We start from the raw sequence: 26,274 nt of genomic DNA, 5'->3' as shown, positions 1-26,274 counted from the left end.
GTGTCTTCGTGGCCCTTGACACGTCGCCCGTGCTGCCACTTGGCTGGCAGGGAGGGAGAGGCGCGGGCAAGGTGGCCTTTTCTTGCTGGTGCGGAGCTGTGGGCGTGTGAGTTGGGAGTGGTGGGAAGCCTGCCCCCGGCTGGCTGGAACCAGAACGGAGACTTTGTGGCCGGCATTTGGAAATCTGAAGGGGGCTGGCTCGAGGGGAGACGGCCTAAATCGTAAAACAAAATGCACCACGTAGGGAGGCCGGAGTGGTCCAGGTGTGTGGGGCGATAGGAAGGCGGCCAGCGTGGTCACCACCAGGTCGGCCAGGGAGGTCCGTGGCCCACACAAGCAGTCCCAGCTGGTGTTGGGTGGAACCCTGACGGGACGGGTTGTGAGAATGTGGGCGGAGGCGTGGGGGTCAGTGACTGCAGGTGAGGAAATGTGCCGGGAAGGGGGCAGAGGCCCAGGTGGTGCCTGGAAAGGGCTGTGGGTCGAAGCAGGGTCCATACTGATGCAACAGAAGACCCCCTGCCTGTGTGTTTGGGCTGGGTCTATGGTCAAGTCAGTTCGGGCATGCTGAGCAGCCAGTAAAACCTTTGAAAACTCCTGCAGGAAAGAAACCACTTCAGTATTTAACCCAGTTTTCGAATATTTGACCTGGGAAGCCTTTACATGTGTCTGCAACCCCTGTAAACTGTCCATTGAACTCGCCTTTTGGGACACAAGCCAGAGCTCCATCGCCTGTCCGTGAGCAGGCCCGTGGCGAGCCTGCCGGAGCACGCAGCCTCCTGCTCGCTCTGTCCGCCCGGCTGACTTTCCAGGAGCGGGCAGTGCGCGGTGTCGGGAACACCGGGTTCCCGACATTTGTCAGTCTACGTGGGTGTGAGTCCCATGTATTTCAGCCGCTTTGGGGTATTTATTTCTTAGGGTTCGGAAAGTACCATGATCCTCCGTAAAGAAAAGAGCTTCGTGCTGTTCTCCCAAGCTGGGGCAGACTTGAGGAGGAGGGAGGGAACTGAGTGAAGAAAGGAGGACTGGTGGGGCTGGGGCAGGGTGCACCCTGAGGCTGAGTGGGACCCCAGGGCTGGCATAGCCCTCGCCAACCTGACGGCTTCTGGCCAGGTCTTAGTATGTGCTCCAGGTCTTAGTACGTGCACCAGGTCTTAGTATGTGCTCGTAAGGTCTGACCTTCCAGGAAACTAAAGAGGTGAGGGCGGGTTCCTGGGGGACCCAGGAGTGGGTAGGGGCACATGGTGTGTCCACTCGTGTGTGTGTGTTTCTGTGGGGACGGGAAGGAAGTGGAATGCGTGTCAAGGGGACCAGAGCCCCGGCCCTAGAAGAACGGGTCTGGCCTGCGTCCTGGCCCCTGGGAGCCCAGTGGTTGGGTCACAAGGCTCTGAAGTGCTTCTGTGTATGTCCTGTCTCCTCTCATGTCAGCAGAGAGCCGTGTGGGAGACGCTGTGCGCACCGTCTCGATTCTTGAAACAGCCTTGCCGTCCAGCGGCTCTGGGCGGTTCCCCTGCCCCCCTGTGGGTCCTCATGCGGCCTCTTCTGCCGTCAGGGCGGAGGGTGGGAGCACGGACTCCAGACACGGGCTCCGGGCTTCGACCCTGGCTGTGGCGCTCGGTGTGGGGCCTTGGGCAGGTTGTGTAACTTCTCTCTCTCCCAGTTTCTTCGTGAGGCGGGGGCGGGCGGGGGATGCTGTATTTAGTGTGTTGTTTGAGGGGATTCGTGTATGAGAAGCGCTCTCCGTAGTGACTGCTCATGGTCAATGCCGCCTGTGTTTCCATTGCCACTGCCCTCTCTGTTCCTAACACTCCTGCTGCCACTAGTGCCACCGCCGCTTCTGTTCCTGCTGCATTTTACCACTGCCGACACTTCTGCCAACACCGCTTCTGCCGCTGCTGCTGCTCCGCTCTCCCTGGAGTCTCCTTCCCCAGACAGGCTGACCCTGGGAAGCCTCAGGCGCCTGTCTCTGCCCTGGCAGGCGAGTGACCTCGCTCAGCCCGTGGTTCACGGCTCTGGCGTAGCTGCCACGGCGTTGCCTTGGAGGTGCTTGCGCATTTGCTCCCAGCCAGACTTTTACCTCAAGGGTGGGGCTGTGTCCTCGTTGCTGTCCTGCCCCTTCAGAGACTCGGCCTTGGGGCTCTCTCCGTGTCTCTCCCTGGTACGTAAGAGGAGGGGATGATGATGGTTAGTCATTTCAACCAAAGTGGACTGTGGAGCTGCCACCCCCTGCCGGTCGCAGCTCCAGGTTTTGGCTCAGCTGCCTTGTGGGTGGACCTTTTGGAGGGTGGTCTCAGATTCTAAAGGGCTCACCTTTTCTGGATGCATATTGTCAGGCTCACGAGGTTTGTATTTAGGGTCTGGGCGCAGTCCGTGGTCCCGGGTGTCTGAAGGGCTGGAGATGAGACCAGTGTGTACTGCATCGCATATGAACGTGAGCCCTTGGAGGACCCACGCCCCAAGCCCCGTGTCCCTCCACTGTTGAAGGAGAGGGCTCGGCAGCGTTGTCAGTCTCAGTGCACTGTCCAAGGCAGCCACCTGGGGGCACTGCAGTCACACCAGCCTGTCCCAGAACCTTGGCCCCGGTGCTGAGCTTTCTGCGCTGTAGGACAACCCTGCCGCAAAGGCACTGTTTTTCTCCCCGTTCTGCAGCAAAGGCGCTGTTTCCCGCTCTGCGGAGGAAACCAGCTCAGGGTGCCTTGGCTTAAGGCCACCCAGCAAGTGCTGGACCTGAGATTTTAAGCCGTCTGGCCTCAGAGGCCAAGCTGACTACCCTGTGAGCAGCTAAGACAGGAGCGGACAGCTGGTGGCCCACTTGCATTTCCTAGGAGCGTAGAGTTGCACTTAGCCGTGGGCTCTGGGAGTCCGAAGCCCCGGCCTGAATCCCAGCCCTGCAGCGTTCCATGGCCGGTGTCTCTGTGCCGTGTCTGCCTCTACAGGCGCCCACGGAGCTGATCCGATCAGTGGGGCAGGGGCGAGGACGGCACACAGGGAGCACTCCGTGGCTGGGCACTGGCCTCTGCTTCTGCCAGCGCTAGCGTCCAGCGACACTGCCAGGGGCATGTGGCCCTTCACTCCCAACACCTGTGTCATTCAGGTTTGGTCAGCCTCCGCCTTCTTCGCTCATTAACGCTCTGATGATACCAAGTGGCTGGAGCCTGATCCAGCCAGGAGGTGAGGCTGTGCAGATGAGCACGCCGTGGAACTGGAGTTCTGATGGGGTGCCACCACGGGTTGGGGGTGCTGCCGTTTTGAAAGTCAGAAGCTGGGGGAGAGGTGACAGGCTCATTTTGAGGAAGTAAAAATTCCCTAGGTGGACACAGCAGAGGAACAGAGGAGGGGTGGCTGGTGTAAGGAGAGGCCTTGCTGAAGTAAGGAGGGTTGAGAGCACACTCAAGGCCAAAGCCGGGAGGGGAAAAGAGGCAGTGGGGCAGCTGGGGGCAAGAACGTTGGGGGAATGCCCAACAGGCTGTCTTAAGGTCACGAGGTCGCTGGCCTCAGCCGGCAGCGTGAAGTCTCAGATCCCACCTGAAGGCATTCAAAATGTGAAACAGGTCTTCAACATCTCAAGATTTTTTTTTTTTAATTGTGAAAGACTCATTTAAGAGTGTCTAGAATATTGCCTTTTCAGTTTAAAGAATAGCAAGCACCCTTGTATGCAGCACCCAGCTTAAGAAAGACAGTGTTGGGGGCCTCTGTGCTCCCAGGAAGAACCCCCTGCCCTGCAGAGGAAACCACTGTCTGGGAGTCGGGGTTGATAATTTTTTTTGCTTTATGATTTCACTGCTGTATTGCGGGGGGCGGTTGCTTATTTTTTGAGTTTGTGGAAATGAAACCATTAAACGTGCTCTCTGACTTTGCTCAACATCGTACCTGTATCGACACACACAACTGCGGTTCACTCATGACTGTGCTAATGAAAGCAAGCAGCCGAGCAGCTCCCCCCAGGCAGCGGGACCAGCACGCACTGGAGACAGCAGTCACCCGGAGGTGCGGTCCTGCTTGGCCTTTCTTTGGGGCAGTGCATGCTGGGAGAGGCCAGCTCAGGGTGCCTCGGCTGACTGGGCCGTGGTGCTCTCAAGCTGCATGGGTAGAAAGCACAGCACGTCCTCCGTTGTCATCGGGGAAGGGACACAGCAACATTACGATGTGGCAGCACCGTGGTCCCAGCCCCTGTCTGCCAGCACCGTGCTGTGTTTGGGGGTTTGCACCGGCCTTCCTCCAGCACGATCGAGGGTCTTGGGCCCAGACTGTGCGGTGGCAGCTGCTCATGTGACTGGCCAGCAGCAGGAGTCACCGCATTGCACCCGTGACTGGGGACACGCCAGCCCCAACTCAGACATCGTTAGGGGCTGAGGGTCCGAGCTCTGTAACTGCCCAGAGCCCTGGACACTCGGCAGTGGCTGGAGGCCATGGAGCCTTGAAAGAGGCCAACTCCTTTTCTGGGAGGCCAGCCTGCGAAGGGTGAACCTCGGACAGGTTAACCTCTCGTTAACCCTGTGGAATCCCGTCATGGGAACGTGCCACAATGCTTGTATTTGTATGTCCTATTGGTGATGGACCTGAAAGTTGTTCCTGGTTTTTTTTTCGTTTGCTATTATAGACAATGTTTCCATGAATGTGCTGGTGCAAGAGTCTTCCCTAGGATATTAACCTAGGAGAGGATTTGCTATGTAGGTAGTACAGGCAATGACACATATTTCCACATGGCCGTACCAGTTTACACTGACCGGCAGTGGTTGAGTGCCTCTGTCTTTATATCCTCGCCAGTCCTTAGTGTGTTACTTTCCACCAGTCCGGGGGGCGTGTAATAATGGTACCTTGAGGTTTGCTCTTCACGGCCATGACCACTGACGAGGTCGGGCATCTCCTCCACTCACAGGCCACGTGAGTTTATCTTTGACAACGTGTTTCCTTGTGTCCTTTGACTGTATCCCTGTTTTGATTGCATTGTTGTTTCTTATTGAATCTGTGGCAGGTTTTATATGTATATACTTTTTTTTTTTTTTTGGATAACGATCTTTGTCAAAGTGTTGCAAGTATCTTCCCAGTTTGTGCCTTGTCTTTTGACTATGGTGTCTCATGGTTCTGGTTTGGGAAGTGCTGGTATTATTTGTGATTTCCTGAGAATTTCCTTGAGACTTAGAAATCACATCCTTTCAGAAAGAAGTTGCCATGGCTTCTGTCTGAAGCCAAGGGATCACTTTAATTATCACCCTGGGATTACTTTAAATTAAAGTCAGCCTTTGAGTTTTTTCCAAACTGAACTTTTGAGAGTCCCCCCACCCCCATCCTCGCCCTATTCTAAGAATTTGGACTGCACTCCCCAGTGAAGAGGGACTTACACTTTTAATTCTTAGGAAAGTTTATCTTTTAATCTATCCAGCACCAAGATCGAGACAGGCCCCCTTGCCACCCCTCCTGTGCAGGGCGTGCATCTCCCCTCCAGTTCTGAACTGAGCCCCAAGCCCCCCGGAGCCCCAGCTTTGGGAGGCCCTGCGCCTAGACTCCCCACGGTCGGCCTTCGGCCGGCTCTGCACTCGACCTGTGGTCCCCTGTGCTCGTCGAAGCGGAACGTCAGGGTCCGCAGGGTTCCGTGGAAGGCCCGGAATAGAAAGGGAGTGTCCCTCGAGTTCCTGCTGTTACTTTATTTTTGTCCTGGGTGCACATCTTTTTTTTCTTTTCCATGGTAGCTCAGTGAAGATTTCAACATGTTTTTAAAACGTATCTGTGTAATCCGTCCTTGGATTCACACCAGAAGGTCGATCCAGGTCTCCCGCCTTCCTGCCGCGGGGACAGAAGTGGCGCCGTCACGGGAAACACACTCACCGACACGCCTGGGCATGGAGCCACAGCCGAAGGAGCTCGATGTCACTCACGCCGAAGTAGTCTCCCTGTTTGTGTAAGGCAAAGCACCGTGGCGTCGGTGTGGTCTCAGTCACAGTGTAAGTAGGAAGGAGCCCGGGGTTTGGTGGGGAGGTGGGGAGTCCCTTGGGTCCCACCTAGCTGTGGCCACTGCCCCTGCCCCCTCTCCGACAGGGCAGGAAGAGAAAGCCTGGCAGGCCCCTGAGCAGCCCTGCTTCCTGCCACAGGTCAGCGAACGTGGTTTGTTATCACCCCATCACGTCTGACTCACATGTTCTCGGGGCTCGCTCAGGTGCCTGTTTGTGTCAGCAGGTGGTTTTAGGGGAGGGAGGGAGTCTTAAGTTGGACAAAATTTGGGCGAGATCTTGATATTCAGCAAAGTCAGAGCTTATGCTGCTCCCTGGAGGGAAATGGCGGGGCAGCTGGTGCTGCACGTGCCTCACTGTTTCTGCACGCAGACGCTTTGACGTGGAAATGCCGAGAAAAAGTTACGTGCAGCTTGTCAGTTCCCGAAGTTACCTTTCAAAGCTCTTGTACCTGCGTAACCTTGACAGCAGGGAAACACGTGCACTGTCACGGGGGTGTCGTGACGAGAAGTAAATGGGTGCTTTAAAGATTATGGAGGGTGAGGGAAGGTCTTGGCCACATTCAAAGATAAAAATAATGAGGGAGAAATAAATACTCGCTGTTACGTAAGCCTCTCAAACAGCAGGATGGAAGAGCCCCACACAGAACGCCCAGTGGCCGACTCCGTGGGGAATGTGTAAGGTGAGGATGTTGACCCCTTCACTGGCGAAAGCTCTTTACAGACAAGGAAAGACACGACACGGAGAGGCAACTTACAAGACACAAGTGGCTGTAAAGATGCTTGGCTTCTAATCGAAGAGGCCTATTTTAGAGTTTATTTTTAGAGAGAGGGGAAGGAAAGTTGAAAGAGGAGGAGAGAAATAACCATCTATTGCCTCTCATATGCTCCCTGACCGGGACCCGAACCGACGACCTAGGTGTGTGCCCTGACTGGGAATCAAACCGGCGACTTTTCGCTTGGTGGATGATGTCCAACCAGCTGAGCCACACTGGGCAGGGCAAAGAGGTCCGTTTTAGATCAGCAATACTGTTTGCCTTACGATAGTCCGATAGGCAAAGATTCAGGATGATCCCGTCTGTGGTGGCCAGGCTGTGGGAGCACAGACCCGCCTTGTCCCAGAGCCGGATAACCAGGAAGGGGGACGTGGTTTTGGGCCCAGCGGTTCTCACAATTTACTCCAAGAAGATAGTATACAAAGAATTACGTGTTAACATAGTTGTGTTCGGTACTTGTTATTCTTAACAGACTTGGTTTCCATTAAATGTATAATTTAACCGCATTATGGAGGAAAATTCATTAAAAATAAGAAATGAATTTCTGGTCAGGATGGAGGCATAGGCAGACATGCTTTGCCTCCTCACGCAACCACAGAGAGAATTATGACTAGCTCTCAAAACAACAACTAGAGCTTTCAGAAAATCAAACTGCGTGGAAGAAGTCTGGTCCCTAAGGATTTAAAGGAGCCGCACTCATCCAGATGGGTAGGAGGGGTGAGTCGCAGAGATGAGCAGAGATTTGTGGTGACGTGGTGCGGTGCAGTGAGGCTGGGGCAGTGGGCGGGTCAGGTGGCCCCGCACTCACACAAGGTGGATGAAAACTGGGAGGGATACGGTCTGAGTGAGAGATCCCAGCCCCAGACCAGACCACCCAGCCCAGGGTTCCTGTACGGGGAAGATAGAGATCCCCATCACTTCTGGCTGTGGGTACACCAGTGGGGATTGGGGTAGTGGAAGAAACTGCCAGATTTTCAGGACAGTCCACTTAAAGGGCCCATGCAGACTTAGAACATGCACAAACACACCCACTCTGGGATTCACCACCAGGGCGACAGCTGGAGGGGCACCAGGCACGCACAGGAAGTGGGTGAAGCGACTGGAAATGGGGCCGGTGGCAGGCAAACCTCCAGAAGCCAGGCAGCAGCACTGCCCCCTCGCTGAGCCCTCCCCCACACAGAGCCACAGGGCCGTGAAGCAGGTCGCCCTGCCCTGGTGATTACCTAAGGCCGCCCCACACAACTTACAGGTGCCTTTTCTAAGATGGGGAGTCAAAGCAGCTCTGCCTCATACACAGAAACGAACAGGGAGGCTGTCGAATTGAGGAGACAAAGAAACATGGCCCAGATGAAAGAACAGAACGAAACCCTAGAAAAAGAACTAAACTGAATGGAGAAAACCCACCTATCAGATGCAGAGTTCAAAACACTGGTGATCAAGATTCTCAAAGAAATTGAATATGGCAAAAACATTAAGGGAAGAAATGAAGGCTACACTATGTTGAAATAAAAATCTACAGGGAACCAACAGTGGAGGGGCTGAAGCTGAGAATCAAATCAACAATTTGGAACACAAGGAAGGTAAAAGCAATCAGAACAGCATGGAAATAAAAGAATTAAAGAATGAGGAGAGGCTTAGGAATCTCTGGGACAACTTTAAATATTACCAACATTAGAATCATGGGGTGCCAGAAGGAGAAGAGGAAGAGCAAGAAATTGAAAACTTATTTGAAAATGTAATGAGAGAAAACTCCCCCCATTTGGCAATGGAAATAGACATACAAGTACAGGAAGCTCAGAGAATTCCAAAGAAACTGGACCCAAGGAGGAACACACCAAGATACATCATAATTGAAATGCCAAAGGTTAAAGATAAAGAGTCTTAAAAGCAGCAAGAGAAAAAGTTACCTACAAAGTGGTTCCCATAAGAGTAGCAGCTGATTTCTCAAAAGAAACTTTGCAGATAAGGGACTGGCAAAAAGTATTCAAAGTCATGAGAAGCAAGGACCTACAACCAAGATTACTCTATCCAGCAAAGCTGTCATTTAGAATGGAAGGGCTGAGAAAGTGCTTCCCAGACAAGGTAAAACTAAAGGAGTTCGTCGTCACTAAGCCATTATTACATGAAATGTTAAAGGGACTTATTTATGAAAAAAACCAGAACTATGAATATTAATAGGGCAACAAATTCACAACTATCAACGACTGAATCTAAAAAACAAACTAAGCTAACAACCAGAACAGAAACGGAATCATAGATATGAAGATCATTTGGAGGGTTATCAGCTGGGAAGGGAAAGAGAAAGAATGGGGGGAAAGGTACAGGGAATAAGGAGCATAAATGGTAGGTGCCAAATACACAGGGGGAGGTTAAGAATAGTATGGGAAATGGAGAAGCCAAAGAACTTACGTGCACAACCCATGGGCATGAACTAAGGGGGTGGATTGCTGGAAGGAAAGGGGGTACCCAGCAGAGGCAGGCAAAGGGCAAAAAATGGGACAACTGTAATAGCACAGTCAACAAAATATATCTTTAAAAAGAAAAAACAAGATGTCTGTCTCAAAAACAGAGAAGTCAGCTATGTGATTCTAACCGGTATTTATAGAACCGCTCTTTGTGTAAACACCGCACGGATGCCATTTATAGAAGCACCTGTGTTGCACATGGTGTGTGCTGCAAGGGTGTGGTAAGAAGGAAGCGCTGGAGCTGGCGGAACCAGAACCCTGACATCTAAGAGCAAGCCGGCCTGGCTCCCCCAACCCACGAGCAGGCCAAGAACTCTCACCGACTTCACGCTAATCCTGAAGAGTGGACTCTGTAGTCTCTGCCAGGCCAGCAAGTTGGACAGAGCTGTCACCCATCCCTAGCGGCAGATGGGGACAACAGTTCCAGATAAGGGTGTTACTCAACCGGCTTCCATAGCTGGGGCCCGGATATTCTGGCCCTGTTCTGCTGCCCCCAGCTAGAACAGCCTGAAGGCAGCGGTTTCCTGCAGCCCTTCCTCGTCTTGGGCTGTAAACTTGTCAAGAAAGAAGGAAGGAAAGAAAGAGAGGAGAAAGAAAGATGGGAAGCGTCAAGTTTGGGGTAGGAACAAGAGGACATTCTAGCAGTGAACAGTGGTCAGTAAATGTTGGCTAAGGGTTCTGTAGTGCCCCAGGGGTCCTTGCCTACTACTAACTCCTTCCCTCTAACACCCTTCTGGGGAGCGGTACCACTCCCACTTGCAGGTGAGGAAGCGGGCCCAGGAAGGTTCAGTAAGTCCATGTCACCCAGCTGCTAGGGGATAGAGCCAGAGCTGTTAACTGGAGCAGCCTGGCTCCGGAGTCCCTGCCTTTGATCAGTGCCTTGAAGACGGAAGAGAGGGAAGAGGCCAGAGCAGGGGAGCCCTGCACCGTGTCAAGGCCACTGGCCTGGCTTGAGCACTACAGGGTCCTTTGCCTGGGCTCTCTCAGCTCACGCCCCACCAAAGGCCCCGGAGGGTGTCTGACTTCCCCACCAGGTATTCTCTGCCCACCAGAGGCTGAGCCCTTCACCTTCCCCACCCCACCCTGCAGCCTAGGTCCCCACGTCAGTCTGGAGAGGCCTTGGCTGCCGAGTCAGAGAGGAAGGCCATGCCATACATGGGCAAGCAAAGGTCGGCACCCAGCCAGTGCAGCACTGACTGGTCGGGGGTCCGTGCTATCCACACTGTGCTGACCATGCCTGTGTGGCTAGTCCTGGGGGGCCGAGGGAGGGGGACGGAGGCTGGTGGTCAGAAACGTAGCCCCACATCCTTCAATGGGAGGCTGGGGGCTCCGAGCAGGACTCGGAGGGGCTTCTTCAAACCAGGTATGGTTCTTTTAGCCCCGGGAACCCTGGGTTTCCCTTGTCTGCAATGGCAGCCAAGCAGCATGCTTCGAGGGTTTCCAGCGAGGACTTCCGCGTGTCTATGTGGATGGGGCAGGTCCTCCCAGGCCACGAGCCCTGCCAGGTGCCTGATTCCCAGCTCTGTGACTTAGGACTCAGCCACGAGTTTACCTTCCTCCACCTTGATCTGTCTGTCCTGTGCTGACTGCCTGGAGTGCCACCTTTCCTCACTGACACGCGATGCCTTCCAGAGTCAGGCCCGGGAGACATGGGGCTCTCCCTGGTGGTGGTGACAGGGGCGCCTGGGAAAGGACAGAGCCGACCCCACGGAACACGGTCTACGACAAGAAGGATTTCTGCCCTAGTCTTTACAAAGAGCATTGCACACCGGATTTCAGTGGGCTGGAAACGATGGTTTATTGAGCCCGTTCGCCCTCTCTCATTCCCTGGAGCCTCCGGGCCTGGGCCTGACGCAGGCCCACGGAGACGCCGATCCCGAGGACCAGGGCAGCAGCTGCCAGCGGAAGGACCACCCAGAGGAGAGGCCTCGGGTCGGAGTTCCGGGTGGAGCCTGTGGGGAGGAGGGTTTGAAGGATGTCAGGGCTGGGTCTGTGTGACCTCAGGGTGGTGCTGACGCCGATGGCCCTGGCCTGTCTTCCTTGTTCCTGCTGAATGGAGTTACACCAGTTACACTGTCTCCTGCCCTTACTATTGCCTGAGCTCCGGTTTTGTCAACACACCCTGGGTGGCCCAGGCCAGCGAGGAGCCCACCCACAGGCCCTGGTACCTGAGGGCCCCAGTGTAGTTTCCTTCCTGTAAGAATCCACAAAGCCCACTGGTCCTGGAGAGCTCACGAGGTCCTGTGGTTCAGCCGTGTCGTCCCTGTGGGGGCTCGAGGACCGCCGCTGTCCTGCCCAGGGGAGGAGCCACGTCTTGGGATGGTGCCCAGGCCCCTGGTGGCCCAGAAGCCAGGACCAGATACATGCAAGAATGAAGAACACCTCCCCGCCCCCTCCCTCTCCAGACTCACTGGTGGTCCTAGAGCCACAGGTGGTGGAGCAGGTCTCCAGCCCCGTGGGGGAGCAGGCAGAGGCACTGCAGAAGAAGTAAACCTGGGGGAGAGGAAGGTGGGGACCTGGGGCTGGTGTGGCACCCGGGGAGGAAGCGCCGAGGCAGGGACAGAGGACCCAGGACCCAGGTGGGCGGGGGAGCATCTGGGCACGTGGACCCGGACTGAGAGGCAGCCCCTGCCCGGGAGCTGCAGGAGGCACAGGGCTGCTCCCCAGTTGGGAACACAAGCTGTTCTCCTTCCAGATGGCCCGGGTCCTCCTCCTGGGTGGGGACCGCTGCCCTCAGCTGTTGCACCAACACCGCCCCCCACTGCAGAGCCCTGCAGGACGGCCCTCTTGCTCCCTGTGCCAGTGACCGACAGAGGGGATTGAGAGAAGGTGGGGCTCGACCAGGTCCGGCCCCCAGTGACTCCTCACAGAGGGCAGAGGGACGGACAGGTTAGCCCTGCTTCCAGAAACACAAGGCCAAGGGCAGCTGTCAAAGGAGGAGAGGCAGGAGGACTCAACCCGAACAGCCCACGGGAGGCCCGGCCCATGGTGGGTGCCCCCTGGTCTAGCGGGTCAGGGCGCAGGCTCAGGGAGAGGCTCGCAGCTGAGATGCGGGTTAAACCGTCCTCAGGTGCCAACCCGTGAGGTCTGTCTACATTGTGACGTTGTGAGGGCGCCGCCGTTTAAAATGCAGAGATCTGTGTGCGTCAATGTGAAGGACATGCTGTTCAGCAGGATGAAAGTTACGACCGTGCGCATGCTCGGTGCAGAAAAACTAAACATGCCCGTTTATCCCCGTTACCGTCTGGAGAAGCTACCAGGGTATAGAAATTCAAAGCAGAGTTATGTCCAATACGTTGTTTCTAGAGTCCGAGTGAGGCCTCTCTCCACACTGGGACCAGCGCTCAGGGTTAGGGTCGATGGCCTTTTCCAGCCCCCCACTGGAGTTGCTTACTGGTCACCTCTGGGCTTCTCGGAGGCCAGGACCTGGGCTCACTGCCCTCCACCATGCTTACGGAAGCCACGCCCATCCGAAGCCTTTGTCTGCTTCAGCCTGCAGGGTGCTGGAGGGGCCTGGTGACTGCGGGCCAGAGGGACACGGGACAGAACACGGCACTTCTTACCGGTCCCCTGAGGGCCCTCTGGGAGCCAGAGTCCAGGAACACGAAGGTGGCCACGGTGAAGCGCTGGTAGTGAGTCGGGGAAGGCAGCCGGGCCCCATCATCCAAGGCTACCATTCGGGTCCTGTAGTTGTCACCTTCGAAAGGACACCTGGGAAGGAGAGAGGTCGGGGAAGTCGCCCACTGAGGGAGGGGAGGCAAGCAGAGGGAGCCCTGGGGCGGCTGGAGCACCTGCCGCCGCTCACCCGTCAGACAGGATGGGCCACTGGGGCTGCTCAAAGGGGTTGGCGCTGGGGGTGGCCCAGCACTGGTGCAGCACCAGCACCAGATGGGGGTCTGTCTCCTGCAGGAGCCGGACCTCCACGGCGACAGGCTCCAGGAGCGGCTTCACGATGGGGTAGTCCTTTTCCTCGTAGTAGGAGTGGAAATTCTCATCTGTGGGAAGAGGGGTCGTGAGCCTCGGGGCCGTGTGTCTGCCGCGTGGGGGCACAGAGTGGAAGCGCGGAGACGCGGTACCTTTGGCGATCCGAAGCTGGAGCAGCAGGGGGCCGCGCTGGGTCACAGAGGGTGGCGAAGGGAGTGGGAAGACAGATGCCTGGAGGGGCAGGAAGTCGCTAGCATTGAAGATACAGCGAACATGGATCCTGAAGTTCAAGTGTGAGAGAATGGGGGCGAGAAGACAGATTCAGCGCCTCCTGCTTGCGTAGCAGACCACGTACACTCACGATGTGGAAGCAACAAACAGGCCCTGGTCCAGCAGGGCGGATGGATATCCCCCAAGTGATCGCCAGGGTGATGTGCACCCCTGCCCCTCTCCTCTGCCTTCCTCAGCTGTCCAGTACACCACCGGCCTGCCACGCCAGGCCCTCCTCTGGGGCAGGGCACAGCGGGATGGAGGTGTGGGGGCGGGGCGTGGGGACGGGGCGTGGGGGCTGACAGACGCTCCCCTTGTTCGGACCTTTGAGGCTCCCTCGGAACCTGCCAGTCAAGCCTAACGGGCAGGCCTGGTTTCAAATCTTTTTCGTGTTCACGGGCTGTGGGACCACAAACAAATGGTTTAACCTAAGCCTCAGTTTCCTCCTTTGTAAAATGGCAGTAACCCCCTCTCCCTCTGAGGGCAGCAACAGGATCACTAGGGTCACAAGGTTGCACCCCAGTGTCATCGTTGTCCCTCTAGTTGTAGCTGGTCCCTCGCTGGGTCTGTGTCCCTCACTGGGTCTGAGTCCCTCGCCAGCCTAAGGTGCCCCTGCACAGTCTTGGCACAGACACCCTGAGGTGTCCACGAGAGTACTTGACCCCACCTGACCCCATCCACCTCACCCCAGGCTCCCGAGGGCTCTGCTCTCACCGCTACTTGAGACAGGGCCCCGGGGTCCAGCCTGGGCCGGGGCCCCTGGAGGAGACATCCTGCAGACGGAGACGGGACTGCAGCTGAGTGGCTGCATACAGGCACCAGGGACTGCTGCCCTGGGCCGCAGGCCTGTCCTCCCGGAGCCTCCCACCTGCTCCTGCTGGGCTGCAGCTGCTCCCCTTCCGGCTCCCTCCCTCTGGAAGGCCTGGCCCCCGGTTGAACACTGGCTAGCTTCCCGAGCTCTGAAACCCAGGAGTCTAACGCATGACAGCTTTGTCCCCTCTCTCCCAGCTGCCTTCTCCTGTAGGCACTTCTTGTTGTTTTTTAAAGCGAAGGCACTTGACCGCTGATGCTAGCCCCTCGCCCCAGCCCCCATGGCAGGCAGGGTGGGCATCCGCTCGAGGCCGGGCACAGAATGTCTCCAACCCATGGCTGATGTATGAACTCTAGCACGGGGGGCAGGGCGATGTTGGTGCCTGGCCCTGGGGTACAGAGGCAGGTATGACGAGCACAGACTCCCCGAGGGGCACCCCCATGGGCACCCGAGAGTCATGCCAGCTGAGTCTGCAGGCCCTGGCAGCCGCCGTCACTGAGGGGCCTTCCTCGGCTCCTCTCCCCACGGCACCCTCAGGCGGCCCCAGCCCCAGGCTCATCTGCCTCATCTGTGACTTTAGCTCCCAAGATCGGGAGGCAGCTGCGGCCGTGGGCCGCGGCCATAGCCTCACCTTCTCCCTGAGGCCCTGGGTGGGGAGCGGGGCAGCAGGGGTGGGGGACACTTGCAGCCTCATTGGTGGTTGCTTAGTTGCTGAGTGTGGTTCTCAGAGGGATGAAGCGGGGAGCTTTGGAGGACTCTGGCTCTCTCAGGCACTGCTGTGGCTTCTACCTGGTCAGGTGTGGGCCGACCCCACTTTACGTTCCCAGTCGAGGCTGGGACGAGGCCCCACAGCTGGCTAGTAGAGCCTGAACGTGAACCCCAGTGGCTCTGTAGCCTGTTCTAAGCCCACCCATCTCCCTTCACCCCCAGGCTCACGGCCCAGCCTTCCCGGGGCAAGCGCCCCCCTCACCGGAAGGTGCCGTCCCGTGTGATGGAACCCAGGGGTCCCCTTTGGACATCGATGACAGATGCCAGCTGGTTCTCATAGATGAGCTGATTGCCAACCACCTGTGGGAGGAGACAGCTGGGTGAGGCCCTCCCGGGGGCGGTAGCGCTGGGCACTGGCCCGTGGCCCCCGCGCCTACCTGGACTGTGGTGCCACAGCGGGTGAGAGGGAAGTGGAAGACCACGAAGGACTCGGTCTCCTGGGCCGGGGAGCAGCTGTCGGGGGCGTAGGCCAGGTAGACATTGGCCAGCGTGACCCTGTGGGCCAAGGCCATTTCTTGGGATACCACCAGGACCAAGTAGCCATTCCTGAGGCACTGGACAGTCGCTGGGAGAAAGCAGACCACAGAGGCTGATCAGAGCTTGGAGGTCAGTGTCCATCCAGCAGACACGGTGGCGGGGGGGGAGCTGGGGACAGCCAGCGTGGGGGTGTCAGCCCAGAAGCCAGGACGCCTGGGTCCTCTCCTACTCGCCGCTCGGGCTGTCGGCCTGAGCAAACCCTCCACAGACCCAGGTTTTCTCGTTCGTGGAACCAACCGTTGAACTACAGTCTAAAAGGGAGACCACCATCAGACCTGTCACCCCAGCTGGGATGCTCTAATCTGAAGGCAGGGGACACGTGGAACGGTGGACCTAGTGACGTCCCCTGGGACGCCCACCCAAAGCTGTTCTGCAGTCCACTCGGGGGTCAGGCTTTTCTAGGGAGAGGGCAGAGGGGGACGCCCTCCTGGCGCTGCTTGGGCATTCAGAAGGGGAGACCCTGCTCGGTGGCAGGGAAAGCGGTACCTGTGTTGCCATAGTAACAGGGAACATCTCTGGTGTTGTCATAGCAGCAGCCAGCCTGCCAACAGGCTTCCTTCGAACTTCTTTTCACGACGCAGGGGATGTGCCCGGTGCCCCCCTGACACTGCTCTGGGGTCAGGTTAGTCCCTAGGGTTGGTGACAGAGTGGGGAGGGCATGAGAAGCAGCCAGGACTTCCAGGGGAAATGGAGGGAGGTGGCGTCTTGAGCCAGTGAAGGGCTGTCAGGCCACGTGACCCTCCGGAAGGTCCAGGACACAGGGCGCATGCACACAGAGGGGTCCCACGCACCTATGTACTCTGGCTCGGCAACCTCCCACGGCTCCGAGAGGCCTCCACGCGGGCGAGCCCAGGTGGGGTGCGAGGGTTCGGGCCCCAGGGACGGGGAGGCGGCGGCAGAGGGCGGAGGCACAAAGCCCTGCTCTGTGGTGGGGCCGGTGGGGCCGAGGGAACCGGTGTGCAGGGTGGAAAGGGAAAGCGTGGTGGGTGGCGTCAGCCAGCCGTCCGGAGTCATCCAGGCGTGTTCAGGTTTGGGACAGACCAGGGTGACGCTTCCTGCTGTGTGGACACGACCGTCGGGCAGCACCACCTCCACGAGCACTCTCAGGTGGGAGCGCCCGTCCTGCCGGTGAGAGGGCCAACGGGAGAGCAGCTAGGTGAGGCCGCTCAGCATCCCGGCTGTGGAGGGCCCAGCCGGGTGTCAGGCAGGGGGGGCTGCAGTTGGGGGCGGGTACCCAGGACTCAGTCGCCAGCTCACGGAGTGATCTCGGATGCCAATGGGTCCCTGGCGCATGAGGGGCCCCCCAGCCCAACCCTGTGCTGTGTTAGGCCACCCCGGCCCCCAGCGGTAGGTAGGTCTCCTCTCCTCCAGAGCAGGGAGTGGTCCCCACCTTCTCCAGCACGTGGCAGCCTTTGTAATCAGCAGAGAAGACCGCAGGCCCCCGGGGCTTGGCCGTGACCCAGTGGTAGCAGAAGGAGCAGTTGTTCACCTCAAATTCGTTCCCAAATTCATCTGGGGTGGGGGAGGGAAGAGAGGGAAGGAGGGGAGGGGTCAGGGAGGCGGAAGCGAGAAGCCGGAGGCTGTTGGGTCTGCTGAGAAGACGCCCGACTCAGGGGGAGCAGGAGACCGAGGCTGCAGCCTTAGCTTTGCCCTGAGCTTGCTCTGTGGTCTCCGGCCAGCCCCTTCCCCTCTCTGGTCTCCGCTTCCACATCTGTGAGGGGTTGGGCGGCCCCAGCTGGCCTCAGGCTCTTTCCAGCTCGGCTTCTCTGTCGACAGCACTCAGCAGCAGGAGGAATGAAAATATGCTGGAGAAATAAACAGGCCTTGGGCACTGGGCTGAGTGTTTTATATCAGTTCTTTCAAACTTAGTCATCGCAGCCTGGGGATGAGGCAGCTGAGGACGGCGCCAGTGAGCTCTCCCAGGCGCACGCAATGAGCAGCAAAATGAGGGTTCGAACCTGGGAGTTTGTAGAAAGAGCTGAGAGTCTGTTTGCCAGGTTGACTGGCTGTTGCGGCCACTTCCCTTGGGGATACCTGCTCGGTGTTCACTCACCCGGTCGGCCCAGAACAGCCAGGGCACCCTCTGGGTGTGGTCACGTCCCCTGCACCCCTGTTCAGCCCACATGGCAAGTTTGGGGCCGTCTTTCCCACCTTATGAGCCTCAGAGAGGCCAGGTGGGCTGTTCAAGACCACACAGCTTAGAAGCTGCGGATGCAAATCCTGATTCGAAACTTTTCTCCCTTTTCCCCCGCGGCAGGCCACACCCTGCCACTGAGAGCGCTTTGTGGACCAGCAGCTGGGTGTGGTCACAAATGCAGAACCAGGGCCCGCAGCTCAGCACAATGGCCAGGTGATTCCCTGGGCACCCCGACCGACAAAGGAGAAGCTTCCCCCGGGGCACACCACAAAAATTGAGGCTGGAAACCAGCCTTCCTCCCGCCACCTCCCAGTGTGGTGGGGGTGGGGGTAGGGGTGGCCACCCTCCAGCTGCAGGGAGGTTCCTGCTCTTCCTGTTCCTGCCACAGGGGGAGGACCTGGCTCCCCACCGCAGTGCAGCCCACGTTGGCGGGGCCCGGGATGCAGCTGGCACTCACCCAGCACCTTGAAGCGAATGGTCTGGCCTTGCCTGGGGAACACCAGCAGCTGCATGCCCTTGAGTCCGCAGTCGTAGCTGTGCCGCAGGCCTGGGACGCCAGGCTCGGGGTGTGGCCGCTGACCCAGCCCCAGAGCGGCTAGCAGCAGCAGCAGCAGCAGCGGCGGTGGCAGAGGGGCCACGCAGTGACCCCAGGCCATGGCCAAGCCTCTTGCCATCAGGAACACCGTGGTCCCCCGATATCCCCTCCCAGTCATGCCCGGCGAGGGCCCAAGACTTATATAGGGAAGGTGGCAGGTGTGAACTTCTAAGGGCAAAGGGGGTCCACCTGGAGGGGCGCTTACCTGGTTATCAGGGGCTCTGGTGAAACTCCTGCCCCGAAGGTAGGGGAAGGTGCCCTCCCAGCCTGAGGCCTTGAGGGGTTGCTCCGAAAGCAGCCTCTCACCCTGGTTTTCCTCCCTGCCCCCCACAGCTGGGGCTGATGCTGGCTCAGCTGAGGGGGCCGGGGGCTGGGTCCACAGCCAGGTGGTGTCGCTGCAGGCCTCAGGCCCACTGCCCTCTCCTCCCCGTCCCTGCCCAGTGAGCAGCCTGCGGTGGGCAGCGGGCCAGGTCAGTTTGCACTTCATTCCTCAAGGCGGGCAGAACCGGCCCCCAGAGACAGGGCCCCGCCCTGAAAGCTTGCAGCTGGGGGGCAGTGTGAGTTTGGGGGGGAGGGCAAAGGGGTGACAGGTGAGTAAGTTGCACCTCATAGAGCTCTCCTGAGAGTTAGGGCAGCTCCTGTGACCAAGGTCATTACTAATAGAAACTAACAGGAAGGGACAACTAGGTGCAACCTGGCCTTCTGGATGGGCTCCTGGGACAGGAAAGGGGCATCAGGCAAAAGCTAAGGGCGTGGACTTTCGTTAATACCGACGTATCGACCTCACGTCAGGCAGTCATCACAGGGGACACTGCTTTGGGGTACGGTGGGGGGGCTTTCTGTGCTGCCCCCTTGGGTGTTCTGTGGACCTAGAACAGTTCTAGGGAACAAAGCCCACTCAGAACAACAAGGCGGCTGGCTGGCTTCCGCAGGCCCGGCACAGTCCTCGTGTCCTTATGGGCCGTCCTCCCAGGGCGTCTCCCTGCCGCGCCCCCCCACCCCTTCCCTGCTGGTTCCCTGGGCCCGGGGCCTGGCCGAGGAGTCCTGCGCAGCAAGTGCTAGCACCCATGCACCCAGGAGACTCTGAGGCGGCGGGAGTGTGCGGGGCTTGGACTGAGGGGTCCGCCCTGAGTCCCAGTCGCGTTCAAGCCGGGAGGAAGACCCTTCATTTCCCCGAGCCTTGGGACCCCTGTTTGCGCCCTGAAGCTGACAATGCCTTTACCCTGCAGCAACCTCCCTCGTCTCCGGGCACACACACACTAGCTACTGAAATTCTGCGGCACACCAAAAAAAACCAACAACAAAAAACCCCCAAAAAGCAAGCAAACAAACAAACAAAAAAGCCACCTTTTTCTTTGTGCCAATCTGACAAAAGCAAAAGGGTATACTTTTGATTTGTTCGCACCAGATGGCTACTGTTGTGTTGGCTGTTGTCACCGTTTCACCTTGATAGTCCAGGGGAAAGGAGGCCAGCGTCCCTGACTGAACAGTCGAGTGTTGCATGTGTAAAGGAGGTTCCTGCAGCACACCGGGGAGCCGCCTTGGCCACACGGGTTGAAAATCGCTGTGGTGATGATCTACCGCTCAGATGGGGAAGCTCGGTGGGTTGGCTGTGGGAGCAGGGCCAGCGGAGGCGGCAGGCGGCGGGGGTGGGAGCATTTCTGCACCACAGGGTGCTGAGCACAGTGGGAGGAGCCCGTGGGCGCAGGGCGTGGGGTGGGGGCAGTATTGTGTTGGGGCACGGGGAATGCGGGGACCCGAGGACACAGAGAGTCTGTAAACAGGGGGCTCCCGCAGGCTGGCGCTCCGGGAGGGGGAGGAGTGAGCCCAGGGCAGAGATGTGGGTGCAGGGGAGAGGGGCTGGTGCAGGGCATTCTTCCTGGGGGGCAGCAGAGGTTACAGATTCTGGTTTTGAAGTGACTTCAGGCTCACTGCCGAGAATTTCTGTGTGCCCTTTGTCCCGAGTCCTCCGACGGTATCTGATTGCTTCTCGTTACATCCGTGCTGGCTTTTCCTTTCTCTCTCTCTACACACACACACACACACACACACACGTGTGCGCACACACTCTTCCATACCATTGGAGAGCTAGTTGCAGGCACAATTAATTCCTCCTTTACCCTATAAGGCCTGTAGTGTATATTTCTTAAAAACAAGTAACCACAGTAAAAAGATCAAAATCAGGAAATCGGCATTGCTATAACGCGATTGTGTAATCTCCCAACCTTACTCACTCATCAATGGTCGCGGTGATGACTTTGATAGCCAAAGAGAAAGTGTTTTGTTTTCTGTTTTTCCTGCAGCAGGACCCAGTCCAAGGTCGGGATCATGTTTCTTTAGCCTCCTCCAACATGGGACAGTCCCTCTGTGACTCTTTGTCCTCCAGACCCTTGGCATTTTGGCGGCACGCAGGCCAGTTGCTTTGCAGAACGGCCATCCTTTGGGGTCATCGGCTGTTTCCGCCTGCTTAGATTCAGGCTGGGCATGTCGGGCAGTTTATTCATTTTCGTGGGTTGCCGCAACACATTCCCACAGACTGGGTGGCTTAGACAGACACATACTCTCTCATAGTTCTGGAAGTTGGAAGTCCAAGTCTCTTCGTGTTTCCAAACTTCCTCTTCTCATTAGGCCACCTGTCAGACTGAATGAGGTCCATCCTAAGGACCTCATTTTAATGAGATCACCTCATAAATGTCCTATCTCCAAAGAGAGTCGCATTCCAAAGTCCTAGGGGTTAGGGCTCCAACCTATGGGGAAGGGGAGGCGGGGAAGGGGGGCAGTGCAGTCAGGGCTGCCCCAGAAGGGTTGTGGTGGTCTGCTCCGTGCATTCCACCGGGAGGCTCATCGCACGGTTCGTCCTAGTACTGCTGACGTCATTTCAATCACGTGGGTAGGATAGGGTCTGCCGGGTTTCAGTGTTTCTCTTTGTAAATAGAAAGTATCTGCTGGAGAGATACTTTGAGGCTATGCAATTAGCCTGTTCCTCAGTGGCTGCATCAATCCTTCTGGATTTATTTGCTTCCTCCTCTAACCCAGGATTTTCCCTGGGGTGGGGAGGGGGAAGGGGAGGGGCGCAGCAGGTGGCAGGGAGAGCGGCAGCCAGAGGAGTTGGGAGGCCTGGGGTTCCACTCTGTGTTCACTGCCCGGGAGTGAAGGGTCAGGCGTGAGGGGACCTTCCCCCGCCTATAAAACAGGGATGGGAATGACCCTGCAGGCGGTGGGATTAGGTAATACACAGAAAGGTGTTCCTCACTGCTCATAAACCTTATCCAGGAGGGCCGTGTATCTTCTAAGGCCCTTGGACAGGCAGAGGAAGAGCAAAGGGGCTTTCTCGTGGCCAAGGGCAGAAGGACCTTTGAGAAAAGTCGAGCCGAGCTGTCCCGGAGAGAGGGAGCCCTGAGCCCTTGGCTATGACTCAGAGCTTGTTAACCCGGGAACGAACCCAGCTCCTCCACTCACCCACTGGAGGCCTCGGAAAAACCGCTCACCTAGCTGGCAACTCGATCTCCTCACCTGTGTCATGGGCTTAATAACAAAACCTGACCATTAGGGTTGTGGGAGGATTAACTAAAAGAAGCCACATAAAGCACTGAGAACAGTCGGCAGGTCGTAATCATTAGAACACGACAATGATCAACTTATTATTTATTTATTTATTTATTTATTTTTAAGATTTATTTATTATTTATTTTTTTTTTTAGGGAGGGAAGGGAGGGGGGTAGAGAGAGAGAGAGAAAGATCAATGTGTGGTTGCTGGGGGTTATGGCCTGCAACCCAGGAATGTACCCTGGCTGGGAATCGAACCTGGGACACTTTGGTTCCCAGCCCGCGCTCAATTCACTGAGCTACGCCAGCCAGGGCTAACTTATTATTTTTTAAAAAATTATTTGCCCTGGCTGGTGTGGCGCAGTGGATCGAGCACCAGCCTGCAAACCTCAAGGTCACCCATTTGATTCCTGGCCAGGGCACACGCCTGGGTTGCAGGCCAGGTCCCCGGCTGGGGGCGGGAGAGAGGCAGCCAATCGAAGTTTCTCTTGCACGTTGATATTTCTCTTCCTCTCTGTCTCCCTCCCTTCCCCTCTCTCCAAAAATAAATAAGTAAAATCTTTAAAAAGTTTATTTATTACTATTTTTTTGTTGTTAGATAAATGAACCCCTTATTATAGGCTAGCAATGCTTCAAATTGTGGAGCTTCTACTGGTCTCTCAATGCCTTCAGACTTCTGATGGCGGACTTGACTGTGACAGCGGAGGTGGCATTGCAGGTCCAGGCACCACCAGCGGCCGTCTTCATGCAGGAGCCCCAGTGCCAGATCCCCACCGCTCGCCTCTGCGTCTTGGTTTTGCCACGGAAGGAGCAAGTACACTCGGCGTGCTGGCTGGTCTCAATTTTCTCCACCATCTTCCTGAGGGGGGCGCCCTAACGGGTGCCGTATTTACGGACGATTCCGACTCTCTCGGTGCGTTGAGCCATTTTGCCACAAAGGAGGTCGGACCCCAAGAGCTATCACTAGTTTTTTAGAGGAACCGATCGATCATTGCCCCACTCGGTGTGTCTCAGTGGGTCAGGCTTCATTGCATGAACCAAAGTGGGTGGGGTGGCGGCCCCCCAAAAGCTATATCCACATCGTTCGTAACCCCTGGGAACAGTGAACGCTACCTGGCTTAGAAAAAGGGGCCTTTTGCAGATGTAATTAGAGGCCCCGCGAGGGATCACCCTGGGTGACCTGGTGGGCCCTGAGTCCACCAACAGATGACAAATGTCGTCAGGAGAGGCGCGGAGGGGGAGGAAGGCGGCCGGCCATGCGAGGGGAGGCCGAGGCGGAGGGATGCAGCACCCGGCACGGAAGGGGGGGACCCTGCCCTGGAGACCTCGGAGGGAGGCGGCGCTGCGGGGACCCGGATTCCAGACTCCCGCCTCCAGAACTGGGAGGGAATACATTTCTGACCCCGTAATCCTCAGAGAAGAAGCCCCTCTGTCCCGCTGAGGCATCCGGGCAGTGTGGGTGCCTGTTTGCCGGGGGGGGGGGGGGGGGGGGGGGGGGGCGGGGACCCCAGGAGCTCTGTGGCCAGGAAGGCAGGGTGGGGCAGCGGGAAGGGCAGCCCCCCCGCCCCCCCCACCAAGAGGCAAGCCACTCCCCCGGCCCGGCCCTGCTTCTCCATTTATGAATGGAGCAGCTGTGTTGGCCTCATGGGCTGTGCCAGGGGGTGCCCTTATTCACGAAGCACCCGGCACGCAGTAGGTGCTCATAAAAATCCGTTTTCCCTCTGGAGGTGCGATGGGCACAGGCGTAGGACAAGGGCAATAGAGCTTTTGTTTAAAGTGCGTTCCAAGCTCTGGGATAAGACGGCAATGACTGAACTGCGTAAGTTTGCACTTAACTGTTCCCTCAGCCTTTGCTCCCTTTCGCTGAGGAAGCGTCTGGGGGCCAAGGAGCATTCCCGCAATGTCCCGGCACCTTGGAGACACTCAGTCAGCCTGTTGGGAGCTCAGCAACCCCACGTTAGGGCCAAGGGGACGCCCCTGGGGTCACCAGGGGCACAGGTCCCTAAGGCATTTTCTGGAGAAAAAGGCAGTGAGATGTTTGTTCTCGTGGGGGAACCTCAGCTGCATTCCCACCCACCGTGGGAACCGGCAGGACAGGCCTCCTGCCCGGGTTCCAGGGGCCCAGGCCACACTGGAGACCCTGAGCAGCAGGGGCCCTGGGCGGGGCTTGCTGGTTGGAAGCAGAGGACCGGAGCCTCCAGCAACCGGGACACACAGCCTCAGGCTGAGTCCGAAGGAGCTCATCCGGGCGGAGCACCTCTGTGGAGGCCACTGCTGCAGGCGGGACGTGGAGACTGCCGGGTGGACCCTCGCAGAGCTCGGAGTCCAGGGGAAGGTCGCCTGGGGCCTTTGGCAAAGGCCTCCAATTCTCGACTTGAGTGTGCATCGTCGGAACCTTCTGGAGGGCTTGTTAAACCCAGACTGCCGGGCCCCGCCCCCAGGGTGTCTGAAGACCCAGGAGGTGCTGCCTGACCACTTGCGTTTGTATCGAGTTTGGGGGAGACGGTGGCGATGCTGCTGGATCCACTGGGGTGGAGGGCTCTGCGTCCGTCTGTCCGTGGGTCTGGGGTGCTCGGGTGGAGCCGGGAGCAGGGCCTGGTGGAGAGCAGGGGAGGCCGACAGGGCAGGGGCCTCCCCAGCCCTGGGGTGGGAGGATCGGGGGAGATGAGGGAGCGAAGGGCTCCGCTCAGAGGCGGCTGCAGTGCAGACACAGGAGCCAGCCGCCGCAGTTGTGATGTCATGCTGTTGTCTGCCATGACGTGGGGGCCTCCGTGGGCCTGGGGCAGGAAAGGGCAGGGACGGGTGCCTTGTGCTGGCTGCCAGGGCGGCCAGCGCCCACCTGGAGGGCTCACAGACTAACGGGAGGGGGGGCGGGCCCAGGGAAGCTGGTGTCCCCACCCGGCCTCTCTGAGCGCTGGGCTGAGTGGCTGGGAAGTGGGGGAGACAAGAGGCGGGCCTTTAGCACCAGCCCTACCCAGGCCTGTCCGGCGACCCCCAGGATCTAGAAGAAGACACAGCTACCCTCAGGGCACAGGCCCTTGTCCCTGAAGAACAGCCTTCTCCGGAGCTCGGGACTTGATGTCCACCAGAGAGACCCGAAGTCTGGCCCATCTCTGTGTCCGCCTTGCCTGCGGCAGCTGGGGAGACGAGTCTGAGCCCAACGGGCCTCCTTCGGGACCCGTCCAGACCCCCAGAGCCTCTCAGGTCCAGCACGCCACCCCCCCAGTCCCTGCATGCTTCCCACCGTCCCCAGCCGTTCCATCCACTCACCACCTCAGGGCCTTTGCACGTGCTGTGACTGCTGCCTGGGATGCATTTCTTCTCCCACCCGTGCCCCACCCCTGACCTGCAGGGCGCCTTCCTGAGACCAGCAGTACCTCTGGGCTCCCAAGACGATGCTCCTGGCATCACTTGTGTGTTTGACAGACAGTCAAGGGAATGGGCCAGTTCCAGGCTTCTCCCCAGCCGTCTCCCTCTGCCCCTGCCTTGGGACGTGGGCTTTCCCGTTCCTTTCTGGCCTCTCCAGAAGTTGGTTCTCTCCATGGAGCGCGCCCGCACCTTTCCCCACGGCCTGTGTCCCCAGGTCTCCCCCTCATCTGGGGTGCGCTGAACCTCTCCTCCCTCTGTAGCCTCCCAAGGTGTGCGCTCTCCCCTGGGTGCCAAGGGCCCTTCTTTCGCTGTGACTTGTTTCCTGAGCTCATTTCTTCTGTGGCTCGCTTCTTCTACCTCCATGACTTCCTAAATAAACTATCTCTCATTTAAAAGAAGAAGAAGAAGAAGTAGCAGAAGGAGCAGGAGGAAGAGGGGAGTCTACCACACAGGAAGTACCATGCAGGGCAGGAAGCAGGTGAGGCCTTCCCTGAAAACCCTCCTTTCCCAGGAGACCCCAGAGTCCCCAATATGCAGCAGAGGGGCAGCAAGACAGGACACAGTGGGAGGCCCAGGGGCCCCCTGCACGGCCAGAAAGCCCCTCAGGGACCCGGCCCTGCCCACGCCACCGTCTTCACGTCTGCTACCCCCGATCACACCCTATCCTCAGTCAGCGCTCATCACCACCTCCCCACAGCCTGTGCCTGCCGGCTGTTTCTGTGCCCGTGTTCGTGCAGCGTGCTCCCTCCTCTAGACGACCATTCTTCCCTTGGCCTCTCGGTGGACCCCTACCCACCCTCCAAAACCCTCGCCAGAGGTTGCCTCCTCTGGGAAGCCTTCCCTGATCCTCCTCATCAGAGTCTATCCACCCCCGAGTCCTCCCCCTCACTGCCTCCCTGGAGATCCTGCCGCCTTTGCCCTCCGTGGTAATTTCTCTACGCACGTGCACCCCACCTTCATGATGAGCAACTTGGGGACAGAGACTGTCCCTCTGCTTTGTCTCTTCGCCACCACACCACGCAGAGGGTCGGACGTGTGGGAGGGGTTCCAACGTACGTTTGCTGAACTGAATGAGTCTCCAGGGCTGGAGCCTCGACCCACAGAGGGGCCCCCGCCCCGCTGGGTCCATCGT

General features: G+C 58.0%; 1 protein-coding gene and 1 pseudogene across 1 annotated transcript; both read right to left on the bottom strand.

Moving 5' to 3' along the window:
- Positions 1-10,982: 10,982 nt before the first annotated feature.
- Positions 10,983-18,288, bottom strand: ZP1 (zona pellucida glycoprotein 1). The gene is made up of 12 exons (XM_028515070.1): positions 18,090-18,288; positions 16,886-17,007; positions 16,287-16,617; positions 15,982-16,125; positions 15,336-15,523; positions 15,161-15,258; positions 13,262-13,389; positions 12,991-13,180; positions 12,749-12,896; positions 11,597-11,678; positions 11,354-11,476; positions 10,983-11,137 (listed from the first exon to the last, which is right to left on the bottom strand). Exons 1-12 carry the CDS (start codon positions 18,286-18,288, stop codon positions 10,983-10,985), a joined length of 1,908 nt encoding a protein of 635 aa, XP_028370871.1.
- A 4,076-nt stretch (positions 18,289-22,364) lies between these two features.
- On the bottom strand, positions 22,365-22,721 carry LOC114500650 (annotated as a pseudogene).
- Positions 22,722-26,274: the final 3,553 nt, after the last annotated feature.

The sequence above is a fragment of the Phyllostomus discolor genome, chromosome 6 (assembly GCF_004126475.2).
Source record: "Phyllostomus discolor isolate MPI-MPIP mPhyDis1 chromosome 6, mPhyDis1.pri.v3, whole genome shotgun sequence".
In the NCBI taxonomy this organism is placed as follows: Eukaryota; Metazoa; Chordata; class Mammalia; order Chiroptera; family Phyllostomidae; genus Phyllostomus; species Phyllostomus discolor.
The sequence above is the reverse complement of the archived record's forward strand: the minus strand, read 5'-3'. Positions and strand labels throughout refer to the sequence as shown.